Source organism: Phaethon aethereus (genome assembly GCF_964289735.1).
Source record: "Phaethon aethereus genome assembly, chromosome: 8".
In the NCBI taxonomy this organism is placed as follows: Eukaryota; Metazoa; Chordata; class Aves; order Phaethontiformes; family Phaethontidae; genus Phaethon; species Phaethon aethereus.
Genome location: NC_138584.1, coordinates 5604934 through 5632298, shown reverse-complemented (window position 1 = coordinate 5632298; position 27365 = coordinate 5604934). Strand labels below are relative to the sequence as shown.

Genomic DNA, 27365 nt, shown 5'->3' with positions numbered 1-27365 from the left:
ATCCAAACTGTTAATGCCCTCACAGCACAGTTGCCAGATGCCTTGATCTACAAGGCTAAAAACCTCAACGTGTCAAAAACTAAGACTACAGCTGAGCATCACTTTCTGGTTGCCTTTTGCTTGCCAGGTGCTCAAGCCCTCAGGCTTCAAACAGCAAGGATGCCGACACAATAGATGCTAATGTTCTTTACTAGGAATATGACAGTGCTAGCTGCAAGGCAAATACCAAAACTTGGCACCAAGTGCCACGATTTGATCTCCTTTTGGCAACACTGAGACAGCTGCAAGACCTGACAGAGGCATCAAGACAATCAATAGAGTCCCTAATCCACCACACCCTATTTGAGTGCAGTTACATCTGTACTAAGTGTTTTGAGCACCACAACTAAAAAAGTACTGGACTGAATTTCACCCTATACTAAGGAGGTGACAAAAGCTGTTTGGCCAAAGCGTGGGGGTTTTTGTTTTTTTGTTTGGTTTTGGTTTTTTCAAAAAGGAAGCTTAGCTGCTCCAGCACTTCTGTCCCTTCCTCCCATAAAAGGTATGGTGAAAAATGTAGGATTAATCAAACTGAATGGGGATAAAGTAATCCATTTCATTCTCAGGATTTTATATACCAATACTGCCAAGTTTGAGTATATACATGAACCTCTTCCTCTGAAATTAACCGAACTGTTTCCACAAACAAGTTCTAGCAGGAGATATTTTCAGAGGAGAGCCACATACGCAAACATTGTATTTGGCAAATTTGACCTGACCCAACGTCCTTTCTGAAGAGCAGGATTCCTTCTTATAGAAAACTGAAAACCTGGAAGAGTTTAAGTATCACCTAGCTTTCATGAAATTACTTTTGGCCCAGGTTAGTAAAAACAGAATCCCAAAAGACAGTCTTAAGTGGATTGGGAGACAAGTCCATCAACAGTCCCAATACTGCTGGTATCAAATATCTAGGCTTTAGGTCAGTAAAGAAAAATTGTTACCAAAAAATGCCAATAAAGAACATTTGAGTTATTCAGAAATCCCCATGACAAAAGTCAAGGTACCTCCATCAGGTGACACTCCCTCTCCAATAATGGGAGCTGCAGTTCCAGTACAATTGGAGAGATATGTACCCAGGTACTATGCAAGTTCCCTTTTATGCGTAGCATCTGACAGAACAAAGAAACTGAGGGGACTCTGCCTAATAGATACTGAAACACCAAATTCATGTAACGCCTCTCCCTTCAGCGGTGTGTATGGGACGATGTCCTACCCCTTCAGAGAGAGGAGGACAACACCTAGGACACTGATCTTCACCTGAAGTCCTCACTGACATACCAGCAGATGCAGGCAGATGAAAAAGCAGCTCTGACTCCAGCCGCTGGCTCAACCCTCTTTTCCCAGTGACAGTGTTAGAAGTTGCTACAAGAGATGTTGGCAAGAGGCACTAAGACGTGCAGACATACTGAACTGGACATAGCCACTTCAGATGGGAACACACTATGTACCTGTAAAGTCGATTGCGTTTTCTTACAGTTGGGTTATAGTATTTCAAATCTTTTGCACTAAACAAAGCCTTAACAAGTTGTATACCTTAAAGCACCTGCCAAATTGGAGCAAAAGCTCTTTTGCAAGTTAACTGTGTCAAAAGAATTGGTTATCTGGAGCAAGAGAAAGGAAGAGCTAGAAGACAAACTACTCCTCAAGTCACAAGCGCTTTCAGAGAACAAAAATGCTGTTAAGTCAGTTGGGAGCTAAATGAATACAGAGAAAACATAAATTTTCAGTGTAAAAAGTCAAATAAAGACTGTACACATTATGTCCTGCTTCTGAACCTGATTCTCCAATGCAGCCACAAGTAAACTGACAATCCCCTCTTCCTCTGCCCATTTTAAATCTGTAGGCAGCCAACGTACATAGAATGCAGTTCAAAGCCATCCAGGAATACTTTGGCTATCTTCAGAGTAAGGAGGCAAATATCCTGTTGCTTTGCCACTTGTCCACATCATAGCAGCAAACAGGATCACAAACAGAAGTTTTGTAGCTGTCCCATTACCAAAAGGGAGAAAAAAATTGCAAAAGAATGGCTAAGGAAGATGGACGGACCCCAACAATGAGCTACCAGCAAATCTGACTAGCCTATCTATTGTCCAGAAGAGCAGCAACTTGGGGGGACCCCTGGATGAGTAGGATTCCTGGAGACTCCACCTTCAGCTCAATGTTTTACTGGCATGGAAATGGCTCAAAGTGAGACAGCATGTAGTAGATGCTGCCTGTGAAGCCTGTTGCAACCCAGGTCAACTGGTTTGCCTCAGAAATGTTTAAAAAGTTATCATTTCTCCCCAACAATCAGGAGGCACAACTTCCCTTAGAAAAAGTCCGTAGTGAGTTAGGTCATTGGTCCAATACTTGGAGGACAACTCTGATTTTCTGCGATGACAGGGCCAGAGGATACCATTTTTACATCTTCATATGACATGACCACGAGCGTGGTTTTACGTAGTCCAGGAACGTGGGCTGCAAAACACAGAGAGGCAGTAAGTTAGTCACAGGTCAACAGCACCAGCTGTAGTCTGCTGAAGTCAAATTTCCCCTAACAGGAAAAAGCAAACAGCATTTCTACACTCTGCAACCCTATTCTTATCCTCACTAAACAGCACATGGAAGTGTAGCTACAACCACAAACTGTTTGCCTGCCACTCACCTTACCCCCAGTTCTGATACATCAGGTAAATGCTGCATCTAGTAGCATATAGTATTAAGAAGCCAGTCATTTATGATGGCAAACACTTAAGTGAGGAGAATCAAACTTAAAATAGAGTTTGCCTGAGGATACCTTTGTTTAAAACTGAAGTCAGTCAGGACAGCAAGAAGTTTTATGTAGAACAGAATGTGGTACCAAGAAAATGAGTTGTAAGAGAAAGTAACACCAACAAAACCCCAAACTGACCCTTTATAGGCAACCAATTCTCACTGCCACCCACTCTAGCCTGGGAGAGGCACAACAGGCTCAGATTTTGTGGGCCTCTTAGAAAAGTTTCTCCTGACCTCATTGGACAAGGGCTACAGTTCCATTCACGCAGCCTGAATGGCGCAGTGTACTCGCAAGCAGCGGCTTATGTCCTCAGAAATGTGGGAAAAACACCCTCAGTTTCCAAGTAGTGAAGTACTATCAGCACAGAAAGAGCACTAACGAAAGCACTTTTGTTTGGCAGTTTCTAGACTAAATAACTCCTAATGAACTGATACTGCATACTGCCAGAAAGGCTTGTGCCATTTAACTTCTGTCCTGTCCCCACAGCAACAGAGGACAAGCCACTTGCACGGTCAGTTATCTCACAGGAAAGGTCAGTCACTCACATTTTCCATAGGGCAGTACTGGCGGGCGTACCACTCCTGGCTATAGAGGCAAATGATGACACCTTGGCCCAGGAAGAGGGAAGTCCACATGATCACATTCCAGATGGGCCCTTTCCGACGGTCATTAAGGATGAAGTTGAAGACCACTGGAAAGAGGTGAAATGAGAAGCATCGTTCAGAAACAAACACAAGATTAAAGTATCAAAGATCAACTGATTTCACTGGATCTTTCCCTCCATTTAATCTCTGGAGTAACAAGGCTGCTCTGTGAGGTCAGTATAGTGCAAGAAAATCTGATCACACTTGGCGGTAAAGCAAATACTACAAGTTGATTTTGACATTTACTTCCAATAAGTTTGCCAACAAGCCGGCCCAGCTGTATGCCTCTGGGGATCGATATTGTTTGTGTTACACTGCTGACCAAGACATGCTCGCAGAGGTGGCCTACAGTTTTAGAGCCCTCTAACTCATTCTAGCTCAAAACCCCAAATGAAGTGCAAGAGCTCTACCTTCTAAATGGGCTCTCTTCCTTGCTGCAGGAGCAAAGTAATACTTGTCTTATGCTATGACTTTAAAGAGGAAGACTTCCAACCTGCTGACATACAGCAATTCAGCTAAGGCTCGGCAAAGGGGAAACAGCACTATTAAAATATGTACTGTGTCACATGAACAGCAGTCTCTCTCTCTCTCTGCCCCTCCCTCCCCATCCATACTTTGCTCCTATAAGTCCCAAGCTTGCAAACCCACTGTGTGTATACATATATCTATTGAGACACTTGTCTGCAAAAATCCATTCACAAAGTTTGGACCCACAGTTGCGACTCTTGAAACAAGAGTTCTGTGTGTTAGTGCCTAAAGGATAACTGACACCAGAAGAGCAAAGCATGCTTGTTTAAAAAAAAGCCACAAAACCCACAACCCACTCACATACTCTCTCCTGGGAACTTACTTCCAAAGCACATAAACAGGCAAAAGAGAACCGGATAGAAGTAGCCAAAGCAGATGCTCAGAACATATTCGTGCACGGCAGCTGATACTGTGAAGACAGATAGCATGGCTGCTGCTTTGAACTTCTTACCAAAAAACTGGAAGAGACAAGAATACCAAGTATTATAAGCTACTCTGCTATGTTTCTAATTTGGTTGTTTCAACATTGTTTTTTGGTTTGTTCTTTTACCTGAGCTAAGAAGTACCTGCTCCAGCCAAGAGGCATACATGAAATGCTAAGTGCTTTACAGATTTTAGGTGTTTTTCTTCAGGCATATTTCTGGTATCCTGCATAAGTACTCAGGTTGAACCCACTCGTGAAACATCTAACATAGCTCATCAAAATAGTGCAAAATGAGTTCAGACTGAGTCAATCCTTACATTCCTATGTCTCAGACCCACATTTTGCACCCATTAAGGACTTGGAAATGAGCAATGGATCTCTTAAAAAGCACAGTGGCCACCCACAACAGCCGAGGCAAGGCATTTTTGTGCTTCTCAATGGACAGTGATTCTGCGTCTTGACAACTGTACTGTCTTGCTCAGTAGTTAAATGTTTAATTAACAAAACAAAAGAATACATCTGCTTGTTACTCACCCAAAGGAAGTCCCTGTAGGCATAGTAATAGAGCCAATCATGTACTACCACGTTCCAGGTTCGGTAGTAGTTTGCATAGGAAGTGGAATTCCACCAGTCCTAAAAGCACAGTTGAAAGAATAGAAATCTAATTAAGCATAAAACATTCTACAGGTCTTTTCTGGGGTATCAAGTTGAAAAATATTGATTGGAATGATACCAAGCTAATATAACAAGTTGCACCATGAAATAATGCTTTCCATTGCACTTTCAACATTCTACTCTGTATATCTAAGTTTGGTTTTATCCCAAACTGCAGTGGCTGAAATGACAAAAGAATAAAAAGAGTGCTAACAGAGCTACTGGGTAGGTCTGGTGGCTGGTTCTGTTTGTGCACAGGGTATATCACCTTAAAAACAATTCAGACTGCCAAGCAGAAATCAGATTTGTTCTACAGCACAGCAACAAACTTAAGCCCTAGCAGCATAAAACAGGCAAAACCCTGTGGATACTTTGTTTGGTAAATGAATCTTCAGTTTCCTCCTCTTTCCTTCTCATTAGGAAAATGAATTTTAGAAGCTTTATAAACTATAGCTCCTGCTTCCTACCTTGTAGAACATCCTATCTGCAAAGCGCAGCATCTCAGCAAATGCGTTGAGCCAACAGTGCAGGAATGCAAAGAAAACCAGGAAGAGAATCAGTACACCTAGAAACAAGGTAGATTCAGACCGGTTTTGTAGTGTTTTGTAAGCAAGAGCATGTAACACAATCAAGACTGTTCTTATAGGCACTGACACAGATGAGCTTTGTGCTACCTATATAAAAAAGTATTTCAGTTTCTCACCTACCAGGCCATGCTTACCCCAGAGGGCAACAGCAATACTGCCACAGAGCCTAGAACTTGGCTTAAAATTCAAACCCAAGCTTTTATTTTGTGCTGCTGACTCTAAAGTTTAACACCATAACGCTAAAGTCTGCACACAAGACCTCCTTTGCTGATCTCTGCCTGTCGTGAATGCATCTCATACCAAGCACTTCCCCTCCCTTCCACCTCTTCCAGATTCATGGGTGACTATGTATGGGTCTTACCTGGCAGAATGGAATTGAAGATGCAGAGGACCAGCCCTCGAAGATTGAAGGTTTCCTGACTACTGTTGCGGAACAGAGGAATGCAGAGTCTGACAAAGATGTAGTAGGCATAGAAAAGCGAACCAAGCACCTGGAACAAAACCAGAAGTCTGACTCCTTAAGAGAAATGCACAATTAACATGTCACCACTTGACAGCTCTAGGAGAGGAACAGCAGCTGCCAACACAAGTCAAGATAATTTATTTTACAACGCTCCTAATAAACTTCTCTAAGGGTCCAGGCAGAAAGTAAGCCACAGCCACCTCTGTAGCACGTTGACAGCCAGGAGCGAAATCAGCTTGTCTTTTCTACTGCAGCAGCTCTAAGTTTCTCCTAGTCCTATCAACTCAGAAGTCATGACACAAAAGATTTATGCCAATGTCAAAGTAAGCGGGGAAAGTACCCTGTGATCTAGGTCCAAGACAAGGTCAGAAATAACTGAAAAATACTTACTGTAGTTAAATCTAATATTAAAGCTTACTTTTCTTTTATCCCAAAGGAGATGTTTACAGGCCAAACCACTTCAGCCTTTCTCTGGCTCATAAACCCATGTTCTGGAAGTTGAGGTCAAAAGGCAAGCCACTGCTTTAAATACTCTAAGCCAGGTGTGTGCTTTGTCACCCTCTTATCAAGGGGCAAGCAGCCAAAGGCCTTTTCATGCTTTGGGGTTTTTTTTGTGGGTTTTTTTTTTTTTCTTTTTAAATATTGTTTTGCTTTTTAAAACATGAATGCTTTGTGTGACAGTAAAAGTTTCAACCACATAAAGCCATTACTTGCAAACACATCCATGAGAAGCTATTGAAGCTCACGTCCAGAAATGTGAAGATCAGGTCAACCTTAAGCTCAAGTAAGCACTGAAGATTTGGACACCAGGCCTCATTATTTCAAAATTGGTCTGAATATCGGCAGACAAGTAGCCTACCTCCTCAAACGCCAGTGCGTTACAGTACATCAGTGTAAAGAAAGAGGGACAGAGCATGGGTATTGCTCCACACATACATGTGCAGCTTTTGTTTGTATGGAATGGAGTCTAAAGGCTCACTTAAGCAAGATTTACTTTTTTTTTTTTTTTTTTTTTTTAATTTGGACACAACCATTACTGCAGCAAGATCCCTATTTCTTTTTTTAGTCACTAAAAAGTATTCTTTTCTGGTAAGTCCATACCAAGTAAACAGTGATTTAATGCCAAAGGGAGAACTGTTTAGTAACACAATTTAGATGAACTCGGAAAGTGCATTCTTCAGAAAGCTTCACTACTCACCTGTGCAAACTTTGTAGCTACATATCCCCATCTTATCACGGGATTCCTAGGAAAAAAGAATGCATGGTATCTAAATAGGACCTCAAAGCAGCAAAAGCTTCCCTTCAATTATTGATTTTACTGGCCTATACTCTGGAAAAAAACAAACAGGTTTTTGAATTCCGTGGCTTTTAATCTCCTGATGCCCAACAAGAGATGTCTGCCCAAATTGTCAGTTCCTCAACTTTCAACTACAGCAGGTCAACTACAGCAATTCCATAAATGGAAAAGTATCTGGGAGGGCAGCATTATGCAATTACGTAGGCGGTGGTGATCTGCCCAATAGTCACATAAAGGATTGCTGACTTGACACTATCAAAGTGAAACCCAGCAAAGCAGAGAAAAGTTTGGGAGTTCCCAGTTTTAAAGGCTTCAGCCTACCTCCTCAAACTCAAGAGACAGGGCCGCTTATTTTAGCGCCACATAAAACACTCAAGCCTACTGCAGGAACTGTGTATCACTAGATATTCAGCAGCGAGTTCTTAATTCACTTCAAGTGCAATTCCTAAAGAAGTAAAACGAGAACTGTAAAGTCAAAATACTATTAGTGCTAGAGTGAGTTTCATGACCAAGCCCTGCCCTTGCCAGGTTACTGACTTTATCACATCTTTATGAAAGGCCTAACTCTTAAATTGAATAAATCACATCCAGGAATGCTTAACGTTGGCTTCAGTTTTTAGACTACTTTAATGTTCTATTGGTGTTGCTCACGTTACCTGGGATAGTTGTCTCTGTAGATGAGGGTGGGAGCAAAGAGGAAGTACAGGTATTGAGAAATTTTAGGAATAGGTACTGTGCCTGGAAGAAGGGGAGAGAAAAAAGAACACATTGCAATTTTTTTGCTTACTAACGGTTCAATTTCCCCAGCACCCTTTCACAACATACAACCCCTATCACCTCAAAAAGCTGTCAGTCTGGAACTAAAGGTATGGGATTTGCAGAAAATAAAACAAACTAGACCTATTAGATGGAGTTGCCCACCATGAAGCATAGTTAACAAGTGAGGGTGACTAACAGGTAGTGCAGTGCTAACACCTTGATAGCACATTTCCTTTCCTCCTAGAGAAGATGAAGCTGCAAGGCCTGTATCAACATGTGGGTTCATGTTCAGCTCTGGCATGCCTTGCTGAAAGAGCATCCATGCTGCTACAATTGCTGTCATTTCAACTACAGCACTGAACTGGAGGTGTGCAAGCAGCCTCTAAAACACCTTTTGCTCCTAAAAGCAGAAATAAGGAGTCCTGTTGAAGAAAGGCTCAAGACACGGAGATGACATAGATCTGGACAACAGTCTAGCTCATTGCCTATTACCAAATGAAAAGGTTCAGGATAGTTTCATAGCTGAAACTATGATGCAGAAGGCCAGCCTAGAACCTCATCACCTGCCCATCCAGTCACCTACTCAAATTTTCTCTCTCTAGTTCATGAGGCCAGCTCAAAGCAATGGAGGGAAAACAAGAGCTTGTTATGCACGGCTGCCAAAAAAGAGCAAGGCAAGTTACTCACTGGACTTGTCCTTCACAGAGGACAGGACTCTGGGTACATTCTCCCGGACAAACGAATGAGCCTTCATAACAAGACGAACCTGTAAGACCAAGAGAGTATCAGTTTAATGTTTTCATTTTCTCAACTTCCCAATCAAGACTGGATCAAGCATTTGAAGGGAAACACCTTCAACATCTTGGTTTCTCTCCATTTCACCGCTTTTACATGGAAAGCGCTGCTTCCTCTGCCCAAAAGTCTGGTTAACTGACATGAATTAAAAACATTGCAAGGTCAAATATGCAGTAACAATCATGACTCAGGAAAGTCAAAACACATCTCATTTACACTCGCAGGACCACAGCATACACAAGGACTCCAAATCACACCAGTAAGTCACTAGCCAATTAACATTAACTTAAGACTGAAGCCAACCAACCCCCCCACTATCCATTTCAATAGGCCAGTATGTTTGAAACTCTTGAAACTGACTCCTTGAAGTTAGATGTGTTCTACAGCAATCACCACTACTTTGGAATAAGGTGGTGCCACACATAAATAGTCCCCAAAAGACCAAAAGGAAGGCTAGTCCAAAGTCAATTCTTCATGCCTACACTCTAATCATTGACCATCCTTGTTTTAACCTGATGGTCTGACCAGTCCTCCACACTCCTGCACTCTTCCCTCTCTTCCTCCGAAAAAGAAAATTCCACTTTTAATAAAGTTCTGACTACAAGGCAAAGACAGTTGCTTCTTGGGAACAAAAAGAGAAAAAGGCACCACTTGTTGACTATGTACTTGCAGGGGTTTGTTTTGGGTTTTTTTTGGGGGGGGGGCTGTGGGATGTGTGTTTCTTTTTGTTGTTGGGGTTTTTTTTTGTTTTTTGGGGTTTTTTTTGGTTTTTTTAAGAGAAATGTTACAGCTTCCTTGTGAACTATGGCACAACAGGTTCTTAAAATTGGGTTTAAGCATTTAGCATCCAAAAGACAACTAGAAATAAATAGAATTTCAGCCTTGACATATGTTCAGAAAAAAACCACAGTAAAGTCTTAAAATACAGGGTAAAAAACCCAAGTGGTTTCCAGGTCAAAATAAAGTTTACTATCTACTTTTTCTCATTAGACTCACTGCATGTAAGTCTGTCTTCAAGTCAAATGCCATCCACAGCCCTGGCTTAATTTAATGAATAAAACCAACACTTGACTCCTTAGGAAAAAGGACCCTTTCCATTTTGAAAGCAAGATTCAACATATTCAAAGATACTGGGTAGGGACCTACCTGTTCCAGTATTACAATAAAGCGGGAAGCCGGAGGCAGTGCATATGATACAGCAATATAGGTTGGTCCAAGTCCAAGCCCAGCTGTTTGGAAGAGCGTGAACAACATCCCATAGAAGAGAGAGCGGATTACACGATGGGAGGAACTGCAGTAGCCTTGGGCCCACCAGACAAAAAGGTTGTATGGAACGATAACTGTGGCACAAAACATGCACAGCCAAGTACAGAAGACGACTGGGAACTTCCCAAAAACAAACACCAAGAGATCAAATCCTAGGACCAGCCTAGAAGGCATAAGGAAAGAGACAATATTCAGTATCTATTGTTTCATGAGAAATACTTCTACTCCACTAAGTGGCTACAGAATGCAAAGCTTCCGAATCATAACTGTTTGACAGTCTAGATAGAAGTGACTGTGGCAATTTTCAGCTCAGAAACAGAGCTGAAAATCTCTGTGGCAGATTTAAGTGACTGCCCACAAGCACATCAGAAAATAAGATATGAAGGACTCATGCCACCAATGCTGTCAGGCACAGCTTACCTTCATATCCCACGGGGCTTAAGCACATCTTTAAGATCAGCTTGTGCTTTAAGAGTATGCTCAAGCTTATCCCTGCTAAGAAAAAGCACATGACTAAACAATCCACTGCTGAACCAGGGTCCGAAAGAGATTTTGGGGAATGCTCCCAGGACATCATCACTAGTACATTAAGAATCAATTCTTCCCAGGAGTTTAACACCTAAAGAGGCTTTTCCTCCCACCTCTACAGGCATGAGGTATCTAGTACTCTAACCTAATTTAATTTTGCTTTGTGAAAACTGTAGGCATTCCACACGGATTCTGTTTACAAGTCACCCAAAAGGCTTAGGGTCATTAGATGGTCAGTCTAAATAGGTCCAAGTGGCATGCATCAGGTACTTGATTTCATAATCAAGCTTAAAACACAAGGATATAAACAAAAGGATGTTTAACCTTACTGCTATCAAAGTCACCAGAGCTTACTCCTACAGATAAGCAGCTCTTCTAAACCAAAGTCAGAGGAGAAGGTAGTAGAGAGTACACCAACACAATTTTTTCTCATGTGGAGGCTCAACTGCAAACTGATCCAAATTAGCAGATTGAGCTGAGAACACAGCAATGATTACTTTTTTTTTAAGAGTAATCAGAGAATCCAGACCTATTAGTTGATTTTTAGAAGTAAATACTTATTCACCCCCAATGTCCATAAACTATTAAGTTAGGATCAGCTAAACAATATTCAATAGTGCATGAGCCTGTTCTTATATCTAGACAAGAGAGACGATTATAATCAAGATAAAGCTCTAGTTTTGTACACTGGAGATCAGATAATCATCAAGATAAACATGTAATCCTGCTTGTGTACATGGGATACAACTTGCCAAAAAGACAGGATTTAAAGTAACAACAAGTGCGAGGAAAGCAGTCTTTCACAATCTTGTTCACAAGTGGCTACCTGCAAAGCACGATCTTAACAGAGGCCGTGCCAATACCCTTGAGATTTTTCCCCCAGGAAAAACAAAAAGGGCTATTTTTATTTAAGCACAAGTACAGTGTTCCAGAACTGTCATTTCAACACAGAAAGGACTGCTGAAGTATTTTAAGTTTTTCTAAATACAGTCCTTTAAGCAAATGCAAGCAGCTGAAAGCTACCTTTCGTTAAAGATACTCAACTAAAGCAGTCCACATTCAATGACGACCACTCCCTTTTGCGAGCCTTGTAATGAATTAAGCACATCAGGCCCAACTGTGTTGGCCCTAATTCTCACAGAATGCACCAATCCATAGGATTTTCCTAACATCTATCTACCTGATTTGAAATGACCATACCCCCTTCAGCGGGAATTCCAGAATATATTTTGTCAAACTGAAAACCCCCCTTCCAATAACATGCCACAGAAGGATTCTCCCTTCTTTCTGAACTATTCTGCTGTTTCATGTACCTCCGGTGCTTTGGAAGAGAGGATTTCCCAGCCCTCATCCCTGTCTTTCCAAAACATTCTTACCTTCCTTCATCAATGAAGTCTACTAAAAGTGTGCTGAGGATGAAGACAATGAGGAGAGCGATGAACATGTGGTAGATCGTCCTTATGTGACTCACTTCAAACAGTTCGCTAAAGGAGAGATTCAAATGCTGTCAGGCCATTTGCATAGCACATCACACCTCCATACGTTAGTATGTTATGTTAAGTGTTTCATGGTAAGGTAACATGACATCGCTGCCATCCCAATTCAGAAGAGTGAAAGTAACAATTCGGTCACTTTCACAATTGAGTGAAAGACAATTTGGGTGCCTGTCTACACTTCCTTGGTTTATCATCAGACAAGGGATAATTAGCCATTATCTTACTGGTACTGAAAGGACTGTAATAAAGGTTTACATTTGGGAAGCCTGCAAGCTGTAGTAGACATGTTTTAGAAAGAAACAGAGAAGCTTAAATGGATTTGAACATAAGACCGTGAGGGTGGTGGTGATGTGAGTACCTCAAAGCAAATGCTAGCTAGTTTGCTATCAAGGATGTTTTCAGTCAATTAAATGGAAAACATGAAGTTAAGTTACTCACTCCAAGAGGGACCTCCTGGCAGTAAAGATCTTCCCATGTTCTGGAGGGGCCCTCAAGGTCCTGCAAACAAAGAGGAGAACATTTGAGACAAGGAAGGAAATAAGGCTTCCAGGCAATATAACCATGTTATAGGAACAGCTTAAAACTGATTACTTGGCTTTGTGCAGCTCCTTCTCTGAGCAGGAAGCCGGGAAGAGGGAGGCTGAAGATGAGGAATCCAGGAGTGCTGACTTTGCCACCAAACTGTTCACAAACTCTGTGAAGTGACTGTCCACTTCCTTCATGAAAGCTGGCTTCAGTTGCTGACAGCAAAAATAGAGCAGAAAGTTGTTTAATTCTCTGGATACATTTTCATAAAATATTTATATTCCAGGACAGAAGGGAACAGGGCAGAGCTGAACATCAAGAAAACATTCCTGTACCATCTGCCAGCAGTTGGAGCCAACTTGGACAAGCTTATCCTGGCCAGAGGACTTTGAATAATGTTTATCTTCTCTATCAGATGCAACACAGAGGGGCAAAGTAAACATACTGATCTTCACATGTATGTCTGGAGTGGCAGGCATTTCACATATTTTATGGTGCCAAGAAGGTTGAGCTGAACTTAATACATGAGCACCAGAAAACATTTCTCAATTTTAACTAGTTACATCCTTAGCATACAAAACAAGTACAACAAGATTTAATTTTTAGTCCATCTAGTGTTACTGAGGGGAAAAATGGACCTTTTCATGCTTGAGGATAGGCAATCACCATTGATGTTTTCATGCATTAACGCAGAAGCGATCTCAATGAAGTGAGTGCAGGAAGAAAGACCAAATTTACCCTTCCACCGCTACCATTGTTTGAATAAAAACCTGTCAAGTACTACTGAAATTACAGAACACACAGAAAGTTTTCACTAAAGCAACACAACAAGGTAGCATTACTAAGCATTAAGACTGAGCAGTGAGAGGGACAAAACTGGTAGGCTGCAAGACTGAAGTTCAAGTATTCAGGGGATCAAATATCCCAGTTGAATTTCCTATGCTCCGTTTTCTTCAGACAGCTTTATACAGGTTATCTTTTCTATTACAGCCAGTTGCGACAAAGTTTTGCCATTTTTAGCCTATTCATATTTTTCTTCTCTCAGTTTATTAGACAAAGGCAACTTCTGAAGCATCTCATTTACTAGAGACCATGACTTCTAAGGATGAGCATCCCCATCTCTACCATCTTTTTGGAAAAATGCACTGATACAGTGCAAAAAAAGGAGATAATCAGCTGTGGATAAAGCATAGGCCACCTTAGTCTGACTGCTTGCTTCACCTGATAAAGAAGTTTTTTTCTAGAAAGGAAAGCATTACTTAACCTTCCCAATAGTAAGTTATCCAGACAAGGACTACAATTCACCTTCAAAAGGCAGACTGTAAAGTGCTAAGATGTTTTCACATCCCTTTTGTCTTGCCTGAAGACTAGCATGTGTAATTCATTCCTCTATTTTCCTGTCTGCAACATAGTTGGATCTGCTATTGAAAGTTCATGTTATGAGACTAAAAGACCAAAGTCTCCCACACCCCATGCAGAGTTTTTAAAGCTAGATGCATTTAGAAGAAACTGACACTATAAAGTGTTCAAAGTTTATTTCTGCAGGAAGTGCTACGCTGAGCTCTGGAGAGCTTTTTGCTGTGGTGCAAATTCTCTTATTCTTTATATACAGAGAGGATCCTGCGATTTGCACTGTGGCGTAAGCATTATTCTTATGACTAGGAAAAAAGCAGGCAAAATTAATTCCCTCAAGGAAAGAAAAAAGGCAACTTGTGTTCACTGTATTTCAGTGAGAACCTTGGGAACATAAAGATCCTAAAATCTCTGACACTTTACAGTATAGTGATTTATAAGGTTTCTGAAAATTTAGTTCCTTAACATTCAGTCCTCCAGATACCAAATGGTTTTACCAATACTTGAGTCTAGTGATGAAGCATGGCTGAAAGCTAACCCCTGAGTTCGTGGACCGTAAGCCTTTACAGAATGCTCTGCCAGATAGCCATCATCTGCAGTACAGGAGAGAGAGGCAAGTTTCAAGAAATGACTTCAAAACTAATTGCATACTGTGTTTTGGTTTTTTTATGCAAGTGTTTATTGGCAATATTTGTCTGACCATCATTTTGCCTGGGATTTTTCACGTTTGTGTCCAGATTCAAGGCCCAAGTCCTTCTACATGATAACTACATATTATTTCATCCAGTCTTCCTACTGATCAGCTGCTTAAGAAACACATGCTTCCCCGATGACCTTCAGAATTACCAACTGCTACCTACTTTCTAACCTTTAAGGCTGAGAAGTAACAAAATCAAGAAATCCATTTTCAAGGAGGGAAAGAAAGAGCCTAGAATTTGTGCACAAAAACAATGCTTCCTCAAAAAGGCACTAGTGACAGCAGCTCATTTGTCAGTAGGTGTTTATGTTTCAGTGCTTAGCTATTATGCAGAAGAAAGCTGGAGCAGCATTGTTTTTGCTAAAAAGGAACAGAGACAAGGTCTAAGAAAAGAAGGAAAAGCCAGATACCTGAAACAGGATCTGTTAGATCTAAGCTGCAGCAGTGATATGTTTGCCTCTTACACAGACCTCTTTCTACAGCTATGTTTTAAGGAGTCTGATTTCCACTGATGGATACTTGTCATCCATGATACAGCCTTCATTTTTCAAGCATGCTTGGATTTATTTTATACAGCAGACCCAAAAAAGACTAAGCTAAAAAGCCCCCTCTAGAAGCAAAGCTTTTAGGCTAACAAAAGATATTAATAGAAGATGTGTCCTTACAAAATGCTGCTGTCTAATGCAACAACATCCAAGCAAGAAAGTTTAACTCTCTGGCAGTAAATACAAGATAATCTGAAGACCGCATAAACCCAAATGACCCTGAAGTCAAGATGCATCAGAACTCTACACTCCTGTTTCACAGTGGCCAGACCCAAAGAGATCTCTTGAAACAGAAGCTGCAGTAGGGGAAGCAGGAGATTAATATTTAACTAAATAAAAACATTTTTTGCCCTATTTGGCAGCTGCCAGTATAGAACAAACAAGCTTCACCAGTGCTTAATGAAACAGAAGCTCTTAGGGGCTGCCTACTCGTAGTTATTGTTTTTCTGGAAGGCAGAGAAGATGATTGTCTCTTGCAGAGATGTGGATTTGTTCCTTTAAAAAAAACAGGAGGGAAAAAAATTACTTGGGTACTTTGGAACCACAACCTGTAACAGAATACACCCGTGCTCTCTGGCACAGCCTGCTTTTACAGCATGCATGCACATATTGATACCAAAATAAGTCAAATAGAAATTACTGCTCCTCTTGGGAGTGCTCAGATTTCCATGCCAAACAAAGCACTATTCATTCCTACCAAAACTTGTCATTTTATTTAAAGACTCTCCCCTGCTTTTCATCCCGATCTCCTCTCAGCAAGTTTAACAGAAATTATTTCCTTAAACTACCTCTTCCCTTTACAGTTAGCAGTCTGATGAGTTAGCCTCCTCCCAATACAACCCTCAGGGGCTGACATCAACATATGCATGTGTTTGGATTAGAAGAGCAGGGTGTCAGTTCTCGTTAGATTAAATAAAACATGATACAGCCAGAGCACAGACCTTACAGTAATTGTAATTCCGTACCACAAAACTGCACAACATATCGTGCTATATTATCAACTATTACTACTGCCATTCAAAGGGCAATCTACTTGAGCAATTGCCAGAGTAACTGTTAGTGCTCAATAAGCCAAGTGCATTCCACCTAGTCATGAAAGAAATGAGACTCCAGAGAACACACCTCCCACCAGCCTTCACTAGAACAGGGCACAGATATGCAGATGGCTTTGTTGTAGTTTCCCCCAGAGAGCACTTAACCAAGAGTTGCCTAAAGCATGCTTGAAGTCTCAAGCAAGGAACTGGGCAGGTCACTCAGCTGTCACCATTAAGTTTTAAACAAAAGAATCAGATCATTACAAAACCAAAAAGGGGAGGCAAGTATGAAAAGAATGCTATGCCATAAAAAGCAGAAGCTGGTCAATAACTGATTAGAAGTCACAGAAATTTGAGGGAAGTAACCCCTGTAGCTTGCTTAAAGTTCCTGAAGTTCCCAAGCATTTTACTCATCTGACAGATTAGTAATTTCAGTCACTGAAACATGACAACATCCGGCCCTGACCAAGTGACAGAACACACCATTCTCAACTCAGTTTAGGATGAACAAAGGACTAGATTTTCAGACTGGACTGCAGATGCATGAAGGCATCTTATACATGAACAACACCTCGCACCCACAAATCCCCTTTTAAATCAGTGGGAGTTGTCAGTGACCAGCACTTTTCAGAAGTCAAGCATCTGTCTAGACCTCAGATACCTACCCCCTGAAAGGTAAACTGCAATCCAAGCCTTTATTCAGTGGTTCATACAACAAAAGGGCCGGGCATTCCAGGAATTCTCAGGACTTTTGCAGTAGATGGACATTTTTGCTTAGCCTTATAGCAATTATTGTAGCTTTGAGGCACATTAAGCTAATTTGCAAGCCACCTCTGGGTTTAGAACCTGAACTCCCTGCATTGTGGGAGAAACTTCAATAATTAAAGTGCCACTGCTGGTTTTCTTCAGTTCTCTTTGCAGGTAAGGAGTCACTTTGTCTACAAACTAGAGTGTCTCAAAGCTGGTGGCCCAGGAAAAAAAATTTAGAAACAAGAGAAGGGCAACGAAGCTGGTGAGGGGTCTGGAGCACAAGTCTTATGAGGAGCGGCTGAGGGAACTGGGGGTGTTTAGTCTGGAGAAGAGGAGGCTGAGAGGAGACCTTATCGCTCTCTACAACTACCTGAAAAGGGGCTGTGGCGACGAGGGTGTTGGTCTCTCCTCCCAAGTAACTAGGGATAGGACGAGAGGAAATGGCCTTAAGTTACGCCATTGTAACTCCCCATTGTAAGGGAAGGTTTAGATTGGATATTAGGAAAAATTTCTTCACCGAGAGGGTGGTCAAGCATTGGAACAGGCTGCCCAGGGAGGTGGTGGAGTCACCATCTCTGGAAGTGTTCAAAAAACGTGTGGATGTGGTGCTTCAGGACACGGTTTAGGGGACACGGTGGCGCTAGATTAATGGTTGGACTTGATGATCTTGAAGGTCCTTTCCACCCTTAGTGATTCTGTGATGAGACATTCCTGAAGAAAGAAATCCAAGATAAAGGTGTACCCTTGCAACCAACTAGTGTTCCAGGGAACTTACAAAGCTACGTGTGCTTAACAGTCAAAGTTTTCTCATGCAAACATCTGTTGCCAACAGTGATTTCTGGTTGTTTTATCTGCAGAGAAAAGATGAGGCTTGCTCTATCATGTCCTCTGTAGGAATCATTCAGAGGAGACAACACACAATAAAATTCAGAGCTGACTATCCCTCTAAAGTGCTGAATTTTAAGAGTTTCAGCACAAAAAGCAGTACACCCTTTGCAGAAGACATTTAAATACACTTTAGTTATATCTGTTATAAATTACGTATCACCTACAGAGGTGGAAAAAATGCTTTTAAACAGGAAAACATCTCAAAGATGCAAGATATTTTTCTCTGTCTTATAAGTATCCACTCCCTAATATTCACATAAGCGTGGCACAATTAGGTTACTTCATCTTTACCGTGGAATTCTCTGCAACAAAATGAAGCAAGAGTGCAGGACGATTTGCCCTGAAGAACATGTGTGCTACAAAACAATGGTTAACAAGGAGGGTGCAGTTAATTATTAGCTAACTGCATTTAATTTGGGCATAAATCACCTTAACATAAGCTAAGATAATGGCAGGTCACACAGATGCAGATGATGTTAGAAATATCCAGTGCTATTTTCTTTGAGGATATTGTTCACTGACAAAAAGAGTGAGACCAAGGCTCAGGAAGGTCATCTCCACAGCCAGGGCAACAGAAGCTGTGGGATACAGCTTACACACTGCCCTTTACTCAATGGATAACAGGACATAGAGCGTTTTAAAGACTAAACATGCAAGCAGGCTAGCTGATAATCACACTGCCAGAATTTAGTGTTGAAGGAAGTTCCGTTCTATTTACAGGCCTCAAAGTTCATTCTTATCTTTGGACTTCAACATACTGGGGTCAAGTAAGACAGAACGGCTATTGATAATACTACCTCTCTTGTGCAAAGTCAGAAGAGAGGAGGAGGAGAGAAAGAGGGCTGTATAAAAGTCACCGTGCTCAAGCTATGACTGAAGAGGGATATTTGTGTTCCAGGACTAGTGACTCTCTAAAAGACACTCAGGGTCAATCATCCCGCTCCTCCCCACAAGCAACCATTAGAGTGTATTTACCTCAGCTTCTGCTATTAGCTGCATTTTCCTTGTTATCACATGGTCGACATCAACCCGGCCTAAGGAAGGAAAGCAAATATTTAACATTTGCATTTTCAGTGATGCGAGCTGCATGTCTGAAAACACAGAAAACACAACATACAGCAGCTTGGTCGCTGATTTTTCATTAGCACTTCTGACTTCTAATAAGGTCCCAGTAAATTCAAAACTAAGCTGCAGGAAATTCATAAGCTCTGACTAAGTATTTTAAACAGCCATTTAGGATCACAGCACTATAAGGCAGTCAACAGCTGATAACATGGTGGATTTTTGAAAGCTTTATTTTCCATCAGCAACTCTGCAAATCTTCCCAAGGTCCCTAAACATATTCAGCCTTGAAGCAGCAATTAGAACAACCCTTCGAAGGCCATATCCAAGAGTGCTGATTTTTTATCAGAGGTTTATCTTACGCGCAGAGAACTAGATGTAAGATTAGGTTGTCTGGAGGTCTCTATGTTCTCAATAGACAAGGCAGTCAAGTCACAACTACCTGTAAATAACATAACCAGCTCTGAAGACAGGCTAAGTGGCAAGTTGGAAAGTTAACCAGCATTCAAACCTGGCTACTCCCACTCCTTTTATGCCCCAGGAGAAGTCCTAGATATCAGTCTGGCTGTATTCCTCAGCATTTCATCACTCAAGCAAGCAGTCAGGTCTAACCATGCCATGAACATCATATGACTTTTATCATTACTAATACCATTGGCTCATATGTAATGCCTCAAACATCACCTTTCTTTTGCATAAAGAACTATAAACATCTGAGATGCCTCTATTACATCAAGCTGAGCATACACAAATCAGACATTTTAGACTAGTTGACTTTTAAGACAAGGTTTGTCTGCAATGGTTCTAGAGTGCTGGCAAGCCAGCTGGTGTTTCACTTTCCCAATAAGAACTATGACACAGAAGATAAAGTTACTTAAAACAGAGAGTCTTGCATGTGAAGGAAAAGCAAGATTAAAGCAGCAATATCCACACCCCTAAAATACTAGTCAGGGTGAAAAGGTAGCAGCAAACCTTGCCTTGTGCATGTTCTTTGGCAATTCTAGCTACAACAGTACCGTACACAGCAACACATGGCTAGCATTACAACTCGCACGTTCAGCATCTAAGACAATATTACCACTTTTAGAAAAAGAGGGTACTGAACTGATTTTTAGTAATGTTGGAAACATGTGAAGCATGAGCTAACAGATTTGCAGGAGAGGTGTCAATGGTGTTCTGCTGTGTGACAAAACGACAGATTCATAGTAATATCACGGTTCATAATGCAGTCTGCTTGTCTTTTCCTCCTTCTATGTGCGCAGCCTATGCACACAAACTGCACACTGTGTTAACAGAAGCAAGTGCTTCTTTGATGCACACTAGTCTGAGGGTGCTCTTATGAGCAACCAGCTGTTAGAAGTTTAGATAGACCTGCTTCAGAGATGACTCCAATTCAAATACTAGAGAGGAGTTAAATGAAACAAGAAACTTTATCTTCAATGAAGCTATGCTCAGTTATTAGCGTTTAATTCCACCCTCCCCCCCAATGGAGCAGAAAGATTGGTTTTTGTCTATAAAAACTGGTACACAAGCTATAGACTTACATACAGACCAGCAACAACAGCCTATTACTTAGCAGCCTTGTAATGCAACAACAAACAAAGAAACTGTGTAACACCATGAATTTTGGGCTGCATGCAAAGATAAGTTTTTACAAAAATAGAATTCCTGGTTGCTAAGCATCTCACCTCTGAGACAAAAAAATTACCTCAGCATTTAAGCTTGTTACACTTGCCGAACAGCAGCAGTTTGGAAATTAACTCAAGGGTGTAAGATACCATTAGAGTCCCTTGTCCCACTCAGCTTGTGCACTTTGCGGGTCTCAAATGGATTCTCCTCTCCCCCTCACAATAAATTAAAAAAAAAAAAAAAACCCAACACTCAACCAGTTCCACAAGCCACAGAACTGTATCCCCTTCATATCATCTCAATGGCTCTAGTCCCTCACAATGCCACTCCGCAATTGCATTCATAGCCCTCTTCCCCCACTACTACTATGCTAAGTACCATCTTGTACTTTCCCACTAGAAAGCAGACCAGAGTTGTTGAGCTCAAAGCACAACTAACCTTTTCCTGCAAAAAGTTAAGAAGTTGTGTCTCTTATTCAGCTGCCAGTCTTCAAGACTCTATCAAATTTGCCTGAAGCCATTCAACGCAGCCAAAGAGGGAAGGACACATGAGACTTAAGGGATTGCACTATTTCCTTTGTAAGCTAAGCTAAAAATAAATAACTACTGCTTTGACCACGTATTTCCTGTCAGATCTTGCATTTAAAGCCTCAGTTATTATAAATACCCAGGAGTGGCTCACTTTGGAAATAAAACACCCTTTTTGACTTACAAGGCCTTAAAGATGGATATAGTTTTACAGATACCTTACATACAGCTTTAACGGTTGTACAGGAAATGAGGCCAGTCTCTGACCTGCTGACACTGCAATTGCTGAATTGTATGCAGTGTCTCTCCTGTCACTTTATTCACCCACACACCAGTGTGCATGCACAGACTAGACTAGAAACACAGCATCTTTTAAAGCCTTTAAAATCAAAATCTCCATGTTTATTATATGCATTTCATAAAACAAAGTAAAACCACCGGTAAGCTTGTTGCTTCTTTTCCAGAACAAAGGGTCTCCTGCAGAAGAAAACCTACCCCAAAACAACTCATTCTGCTTTGTTCCATCGCCCCATAAACTCAGGCTGCGTCACAAGGCAGATAGCAGAGAATGCATAACTTATCATCTTCTTGAATCATTCATCTTCTGTTGTGCAAGCTCCTATTTATGTCCTGTGAGGTCATTCGAGAAGAGAATCATCACATGATTTGGAGTCTAAAAACAATTGTGCACTGCTGAAGTCTAAATCTTCATTTTCCTTTGACACTGAAAATGAAGACTGGATCCCCCTGTATCATTTTGGGATTGCAACATCATTACAAAAATGGACTCAAGGCTGCATAAGTACATCTTTGCATTTAAAGCAAGATGGGATTCGCCTTAAGAAAATGGGAAATATATTTAAAGTCATGAGGAAGAACATCTTTGAAGGCCAGTATGAAATAGTAGCAAGTTTCACAGGAGACAGAAGCAGGGTTTGCTTTGAAAGAGCTTTGCTTACAGGCAGAAGTTTTCACCTAATGGGAGTTGTGTTCACTTCCCAAAGACACTGATAAGATCTTTACCTGGCTGACCACTTGTCTTGGGCTTGTAGAAACTTGTAGGATGCGACACCCCCGCACAGCCCAAACTCAAAGCAGGTTCAAAAGTCAGAAGACAAAAAACCTGAGCAATTTAAATGTAAGCTTTGTTTCCATAGGAAACCAGGCTAATAAAAGATCACCTGAAGATTGAGAAAGCTTCTTATTGTTGAAAACTTGAGCAACTTGAGTTTCACAACAGATTTATGAACTATCTTTCTTAAAAGATGTCATTGTCCCTTTTTCAACCTACTCTTGTACATGTTACAGATAAGTGACATTTGAGATGAGTAGAGAAGCATCCCATTCACACCATCTGTTAGTGTTGCAGCTTGGGATCCAACAAAAACAGCTTCTACGTAAGACACTAGCCAACACCCTATTAAGCAAGCTCGCAAAAATTAACTGTGTTCAACAGCATTCATTTTATTTAACCGATAGAGTCTGTGATTACCACCAGGGCCACAAGTGGGCATAAGTCATGTGAGTAAAGCTGTGGCTTGTGTGCAGTGTTACAGTTCCAGCCCATAATGACTTCACCAGCCACAGAAGCTGCCTGCAGCCCAGCACTCTGAGCCATTGCCACTCAAAACTGTTCCTGCACTGTGGCAGTAAGTTTATTATTGAGCAGTTAGAAAAACCCAGGAAGGCTAATGCGATCTAAATCCCTGCACAGCATTCAAGACAAAAATGCCTCTTTGCAGAAAAGGTAAGAAAAGCACATGAACGAACTTCAGTTTATTGCCACACGTACTTAAAAAAAGACACTTCTCAGAACAACCAAGCACACCACTCATGGTTCAGATGCATTCTCATCTAATGATGTCAGGATCTGTTTAGCTTCAGGATCTTCATGGAAAGTTACAGATACAAACTGTACCCAATACTGCCCTTCTCTAAAAGGGTTTAAAAATATTACCTTCATTATTTCTTCATCAGACAACTTCCCATTCAAGAGGTTAAAGCAACATAGGCAGAAGGATTTCATTACTGTCAGATATCTGGATTCAAAGGCTCCCTCTCTAAAAACACTGAAGATGTTATCTGAACAAAAGCGATGTTAAAGCCAACCTAGTGCAAGGTTACTGTAAAGAGGCGAAGTCTTCCATATCTGGTACAATACAACATATGTTAATGATTTGATGCTAATAAAATTACCCTGTCAGAAGGTAAGGCTATTTGGCCACTCAGCAAATAGAGGCAAATTATGACTAGATTGCTCCCAGAGCTCAGCTGATCTGCTTAAAGAATGCACAGGCCATAGGTCACTGCCCTGCAGTTGGGCAAGGAATTCAGTTAAAAAGTCAAGTCTGCAGGGACATGGGACCCAAACAGCCTCTTCACTAGCAGGAGGAAACACCAGCATTCTCTATGCCATGCCAGTATGTCCACAGGCTCTTCAGAAGAAACTGCTCAGCCTTCTCCAAACCTGTGAGTTGCAAAACATGAGTGCCTAAAATTACCAGAATCCACCTAGTCTCAGCCAAGACAGCTCTGTGTGATCCATCTCTCTGGAACACATCCAAGAAACTCAATTCAAGCAGCTCAAACCCAAGTTTATTAATCTGTAAGAAATAGCCTGTTGTTGCAATGAACACTTATTGCTAAGTCAGACAGCAAACCCTAAAGCTTTCCAAACTGCTCCCTGTTTCAGAGCTCCCTCCTCCTACAACTATCAGTAGGCACACACACAATTCATGCAACTTCATGAACTTTTTCCACTGAGAATGATCAATAATAACCTCTTCACTGGAAGATAACAACCCCTTTCTAAGAGGGGTTACTAAACAGGCTTACTCACAGCAAACAAAGATATGCCACACAGCTTGTTTGCAGATCTGTCTCTGGAGACACTTCTAATCCTTTTCTGATTTCTGAGGAAACAAGGGCAGACTCCAAACCCATCAGTTTTTACTGTTTTGAATGCTCTAATCTTAGCATTTTGGCGGCACTCAGATGCACGCTTAAGAGCCATATCCTCTCTAACCTTTTAAGATCTGCCCATGCAGTTTCTATTATCCTCATTCCAGGTAAGTTTTCCTGCAACCAGTACTGCCCGATATCAATATCCCATTAAGCAGAACAGTTTTATATTTATTTATGTATCTCCATCTGAAAACATCTAAGTCTAATCTTATTAAGGAAGCACGGCTTTTGACAGGGGATTATTGCTGCCTAGATCACCTGCTGACTCTATGCCAGGACCAAATGAGTAATTTAATTACGGAGCCAATTCAAGGAGGAGAAGTGATATATGAGACTAAAGTTCAGCTTACAGAACGAATGATACTAGTTACAAACACATCAGACGGAAGAGTTCTTCTGGCAATCTCAAAGCTATGAATATTTCCACCGTGCTACTAATTTGGGGGTACCTGAGTACAAACTATTCAGTCTTAGAACACAAGCAATGACACACTCTTCAGAAGCATTGATGAGGCAAGGACAAAATAACTTAAACTATACAAAATGGAAAAGTCAGACCTAAATATAGCTCTAAAGCCAAGAAATGGATTAAAATTATTCCTCTAAGTAAGTTCAGATCAGCCAGTGCATTTGAGTTTTAATGAAGAAAGGATTAATGGCCTAGCAGTTTCTGTAGAAAGTTCACACACTTCTGGAAGCAAGTCAATTGGCCCTTGACACATTAGCTCATTAAGTTAAAAAGCAGATTGTGTTTGCTAATCAGGGAGGATTCAAGGGTGGGAAATCACATTAGCGATTTATTTTTTCTACAGAAATAATTGCAACAAAGACACCACATGTTTACTTGCATGCAAGATACTGTCTTGAGCAGGTGAGAATCCCTTGACTGCAATAACCATGCATCTTGTCTAAAATACAGCACAACACCCACTGTTAAGATGTTAAGAGGATGTTGCCAGACATAGCAGCCTCATGCTGCCTTTGTATACATCAGGACTAATGCCTTAGAAACAGCTGTTCAGAAGTGAACATCAAGGACAAAAGAAAGTAAGAAAAGAAGTCTATGGCTACTCCCTTTCAGAAATTCTTCCACCTCTGCTGTGCTGTGACAGAAAGCCCTACCTACTTACGCATGCTGAACTACCTAAAGAGGCCACTGTCTGGATCACGTCAACACTTCAGCTTTGTAAAGCTTCAGCCTTTGTGCCACAAAGACACTGGTCTAACCCCACTGTACGGACGGATTCCTAACCAGAGGGATGCATCTCCCTCCTGGGACTATAAAATGGTCAGGCATCAGACTCATGCCTCCTACCTCCCTGTGGCATTCCTGTTGTCCCCATCACTGTGCTGAGCAAAGAGAGTCTGCAAAAACTGGTAACCCTTAAGTCATTCTGGCACTTCTGCTGAATTGGCAGCAACCCTGGAAGGTGAGGCACCTAATCTTAACTAACCAGGATTCCTCCCAGCTGCCCTTGCTGTTCTTCACTGCAGTTTGTACCATATTAAAACACACTGCATTGTTCTAAGCCAACCCACCGGGTACACATACACGCATGAAAGCTCACTACACCTACAAGAGACCTATCCCAGAATGTTTACTTGCCATGCACCCACAGTATCTCACCTGCAGCGAGTACCTCTGCACATCCCAGAGGTATTAAAATGAAAGGCTTTTAAAGACATGCACACCCACCTATAAAGTGCTAATTATCACAGCTATATTTATTCTTCACTCGCAAGCTTGCAAGAACTCAAATTCATGCATAACAGTTAAGAGGTTTCCATAGATAAAAGGGTTTAGAAGCAGACTTCTACCCATCACAACTGTATTCCAATAGCCATCAACTCCTTGCAATTTTCTCAAAACAGCATTAATGGAACAGTTCCATTTGATTCAATTAAAACAATGGTACCCCAACAGCTTAAAATCCCAGTTCTCTAGGTAGTCTGCGGGATGGCTTCCTCTCCAATGTATTTTTTGCAAGAAGAAATCTGACTTGTCCTAAACTTAAATTTGCTCCAACTCCCATTTCTGTTGAAAGAAGTACTATGAAATAGCGACAATATTCAGAAGCGTACCAGTAAGAATTATCTCCTTGAGTCACTGGCACCAGGGTTTTGGAACTTAAACTCGCGTGGCACATTGTGATAAACTGGTTTAGCTTTTTGCTTATTCTGTCTCCCAAAGAGAAAGGAAACAAGCTGCAATTTCTTTGCTAACCTCCTTATCACTGGGCTGGAATGTGGTACAGCATAACCCAGGAGGCTGAGACAGTCACAGTGTTCATACAGTCCACAGGCAAAACCACTCGAGCTGCCCCACAATTGTCCCTGCAAATCAAAGGACAGGACATAGGAAGCAGCAACCCTTCCACAAAGCCAGCTAGAAGCCATGTTACTTTTAAGGTGACCACAATATAAATGAATACAAACCCAACTATTTATTGTTCTATTACACCTTTCAAGGCAGCCAAGGTTGAGACTGGATAGAAGGGAGCCGTTCTGACACTGAGAGCCCCTCAGGAGCAGAGAATCATTCTTTGTGGCATCCTACCTCCACCTGTCTGTCAGGATGGATACATCAGCTTAGCCAACATGTTAAAGACCATTTTGTTCAATCCTGAGGAAGCCACATACTTAAAGCTTGTAAAGGGAACAAGATGAAGCCCTCAGAAAAAGCGTTTACCAGGATTACTCAAAATTGTTGTCAAGATGCATTTGCACCACTTACAGCATTAACACCTCTCCTTCTCACCATGCACATTTCTCCTGTGACAATCAATCACTTTCTTTACTCTAGATCCCTGTACACAGCCCCCAAGGGAAAATTCTGCAGGACAGCACTCCAAACAACCTAAACCTGCCGAAGAAGTGTAGTTGGTACACAGGGAGCTTCACCTAGGCAGCCCTTCTATGAGCAGAAAAGCTGAAATGAAAGAGCAAAGAGGCAAGAGCCATGAGCTAGAAAGGCCACCTTAGAGGAGATCACATGTGAGAGATGCAACTAATCCCGAGCAAAAGAATCTCACCATTGCTTGAGTTTTGAAATGACCTCTCGTTCTCATGTCTCCTCTGCACTTCTTCATTCTCAGGGGTCTTGCGGGTTGTAGTGGAGCTAGACTGGCGTTTTCTTACACAGTCTTCCCCTGCCAT

The 27365-nt window shown here is 41.4% G+C and overlaps 1 protein-coding gene across 1 annotated transcript; it reads right to left on the bottom strand.

Annotated features, from left to right (window-relative positions):
- Nucleotides 1–2439: 2439 nt before the first annotated feature.
- SOAT1 (sterol O-acyltransferase 1) lies at nt 2440–27365 on the bottom strand (the record flags this gene model as incomplete). Its single annotated transcript, XM_082002918.1, has 15 exons — nt 2440–2496; nt 3340–3485; nt 4289–4424; nt 4925–5023; nt 5512–5609; nt 5993–6122; nt 7293–7338; nt 8048–8129; nt 8838–8916; nt 10092–10374; nt 12116–12223; nt 12674–12733; nt 12827–12975; nt 19003–19061; nt 27242–27365. 15 exons carry the CDS (start codon nt 27363–27365, stop codon nt 2440–2442), a joined length of 1656 nt encoding a protein of 551 aa, XP_081859044.1.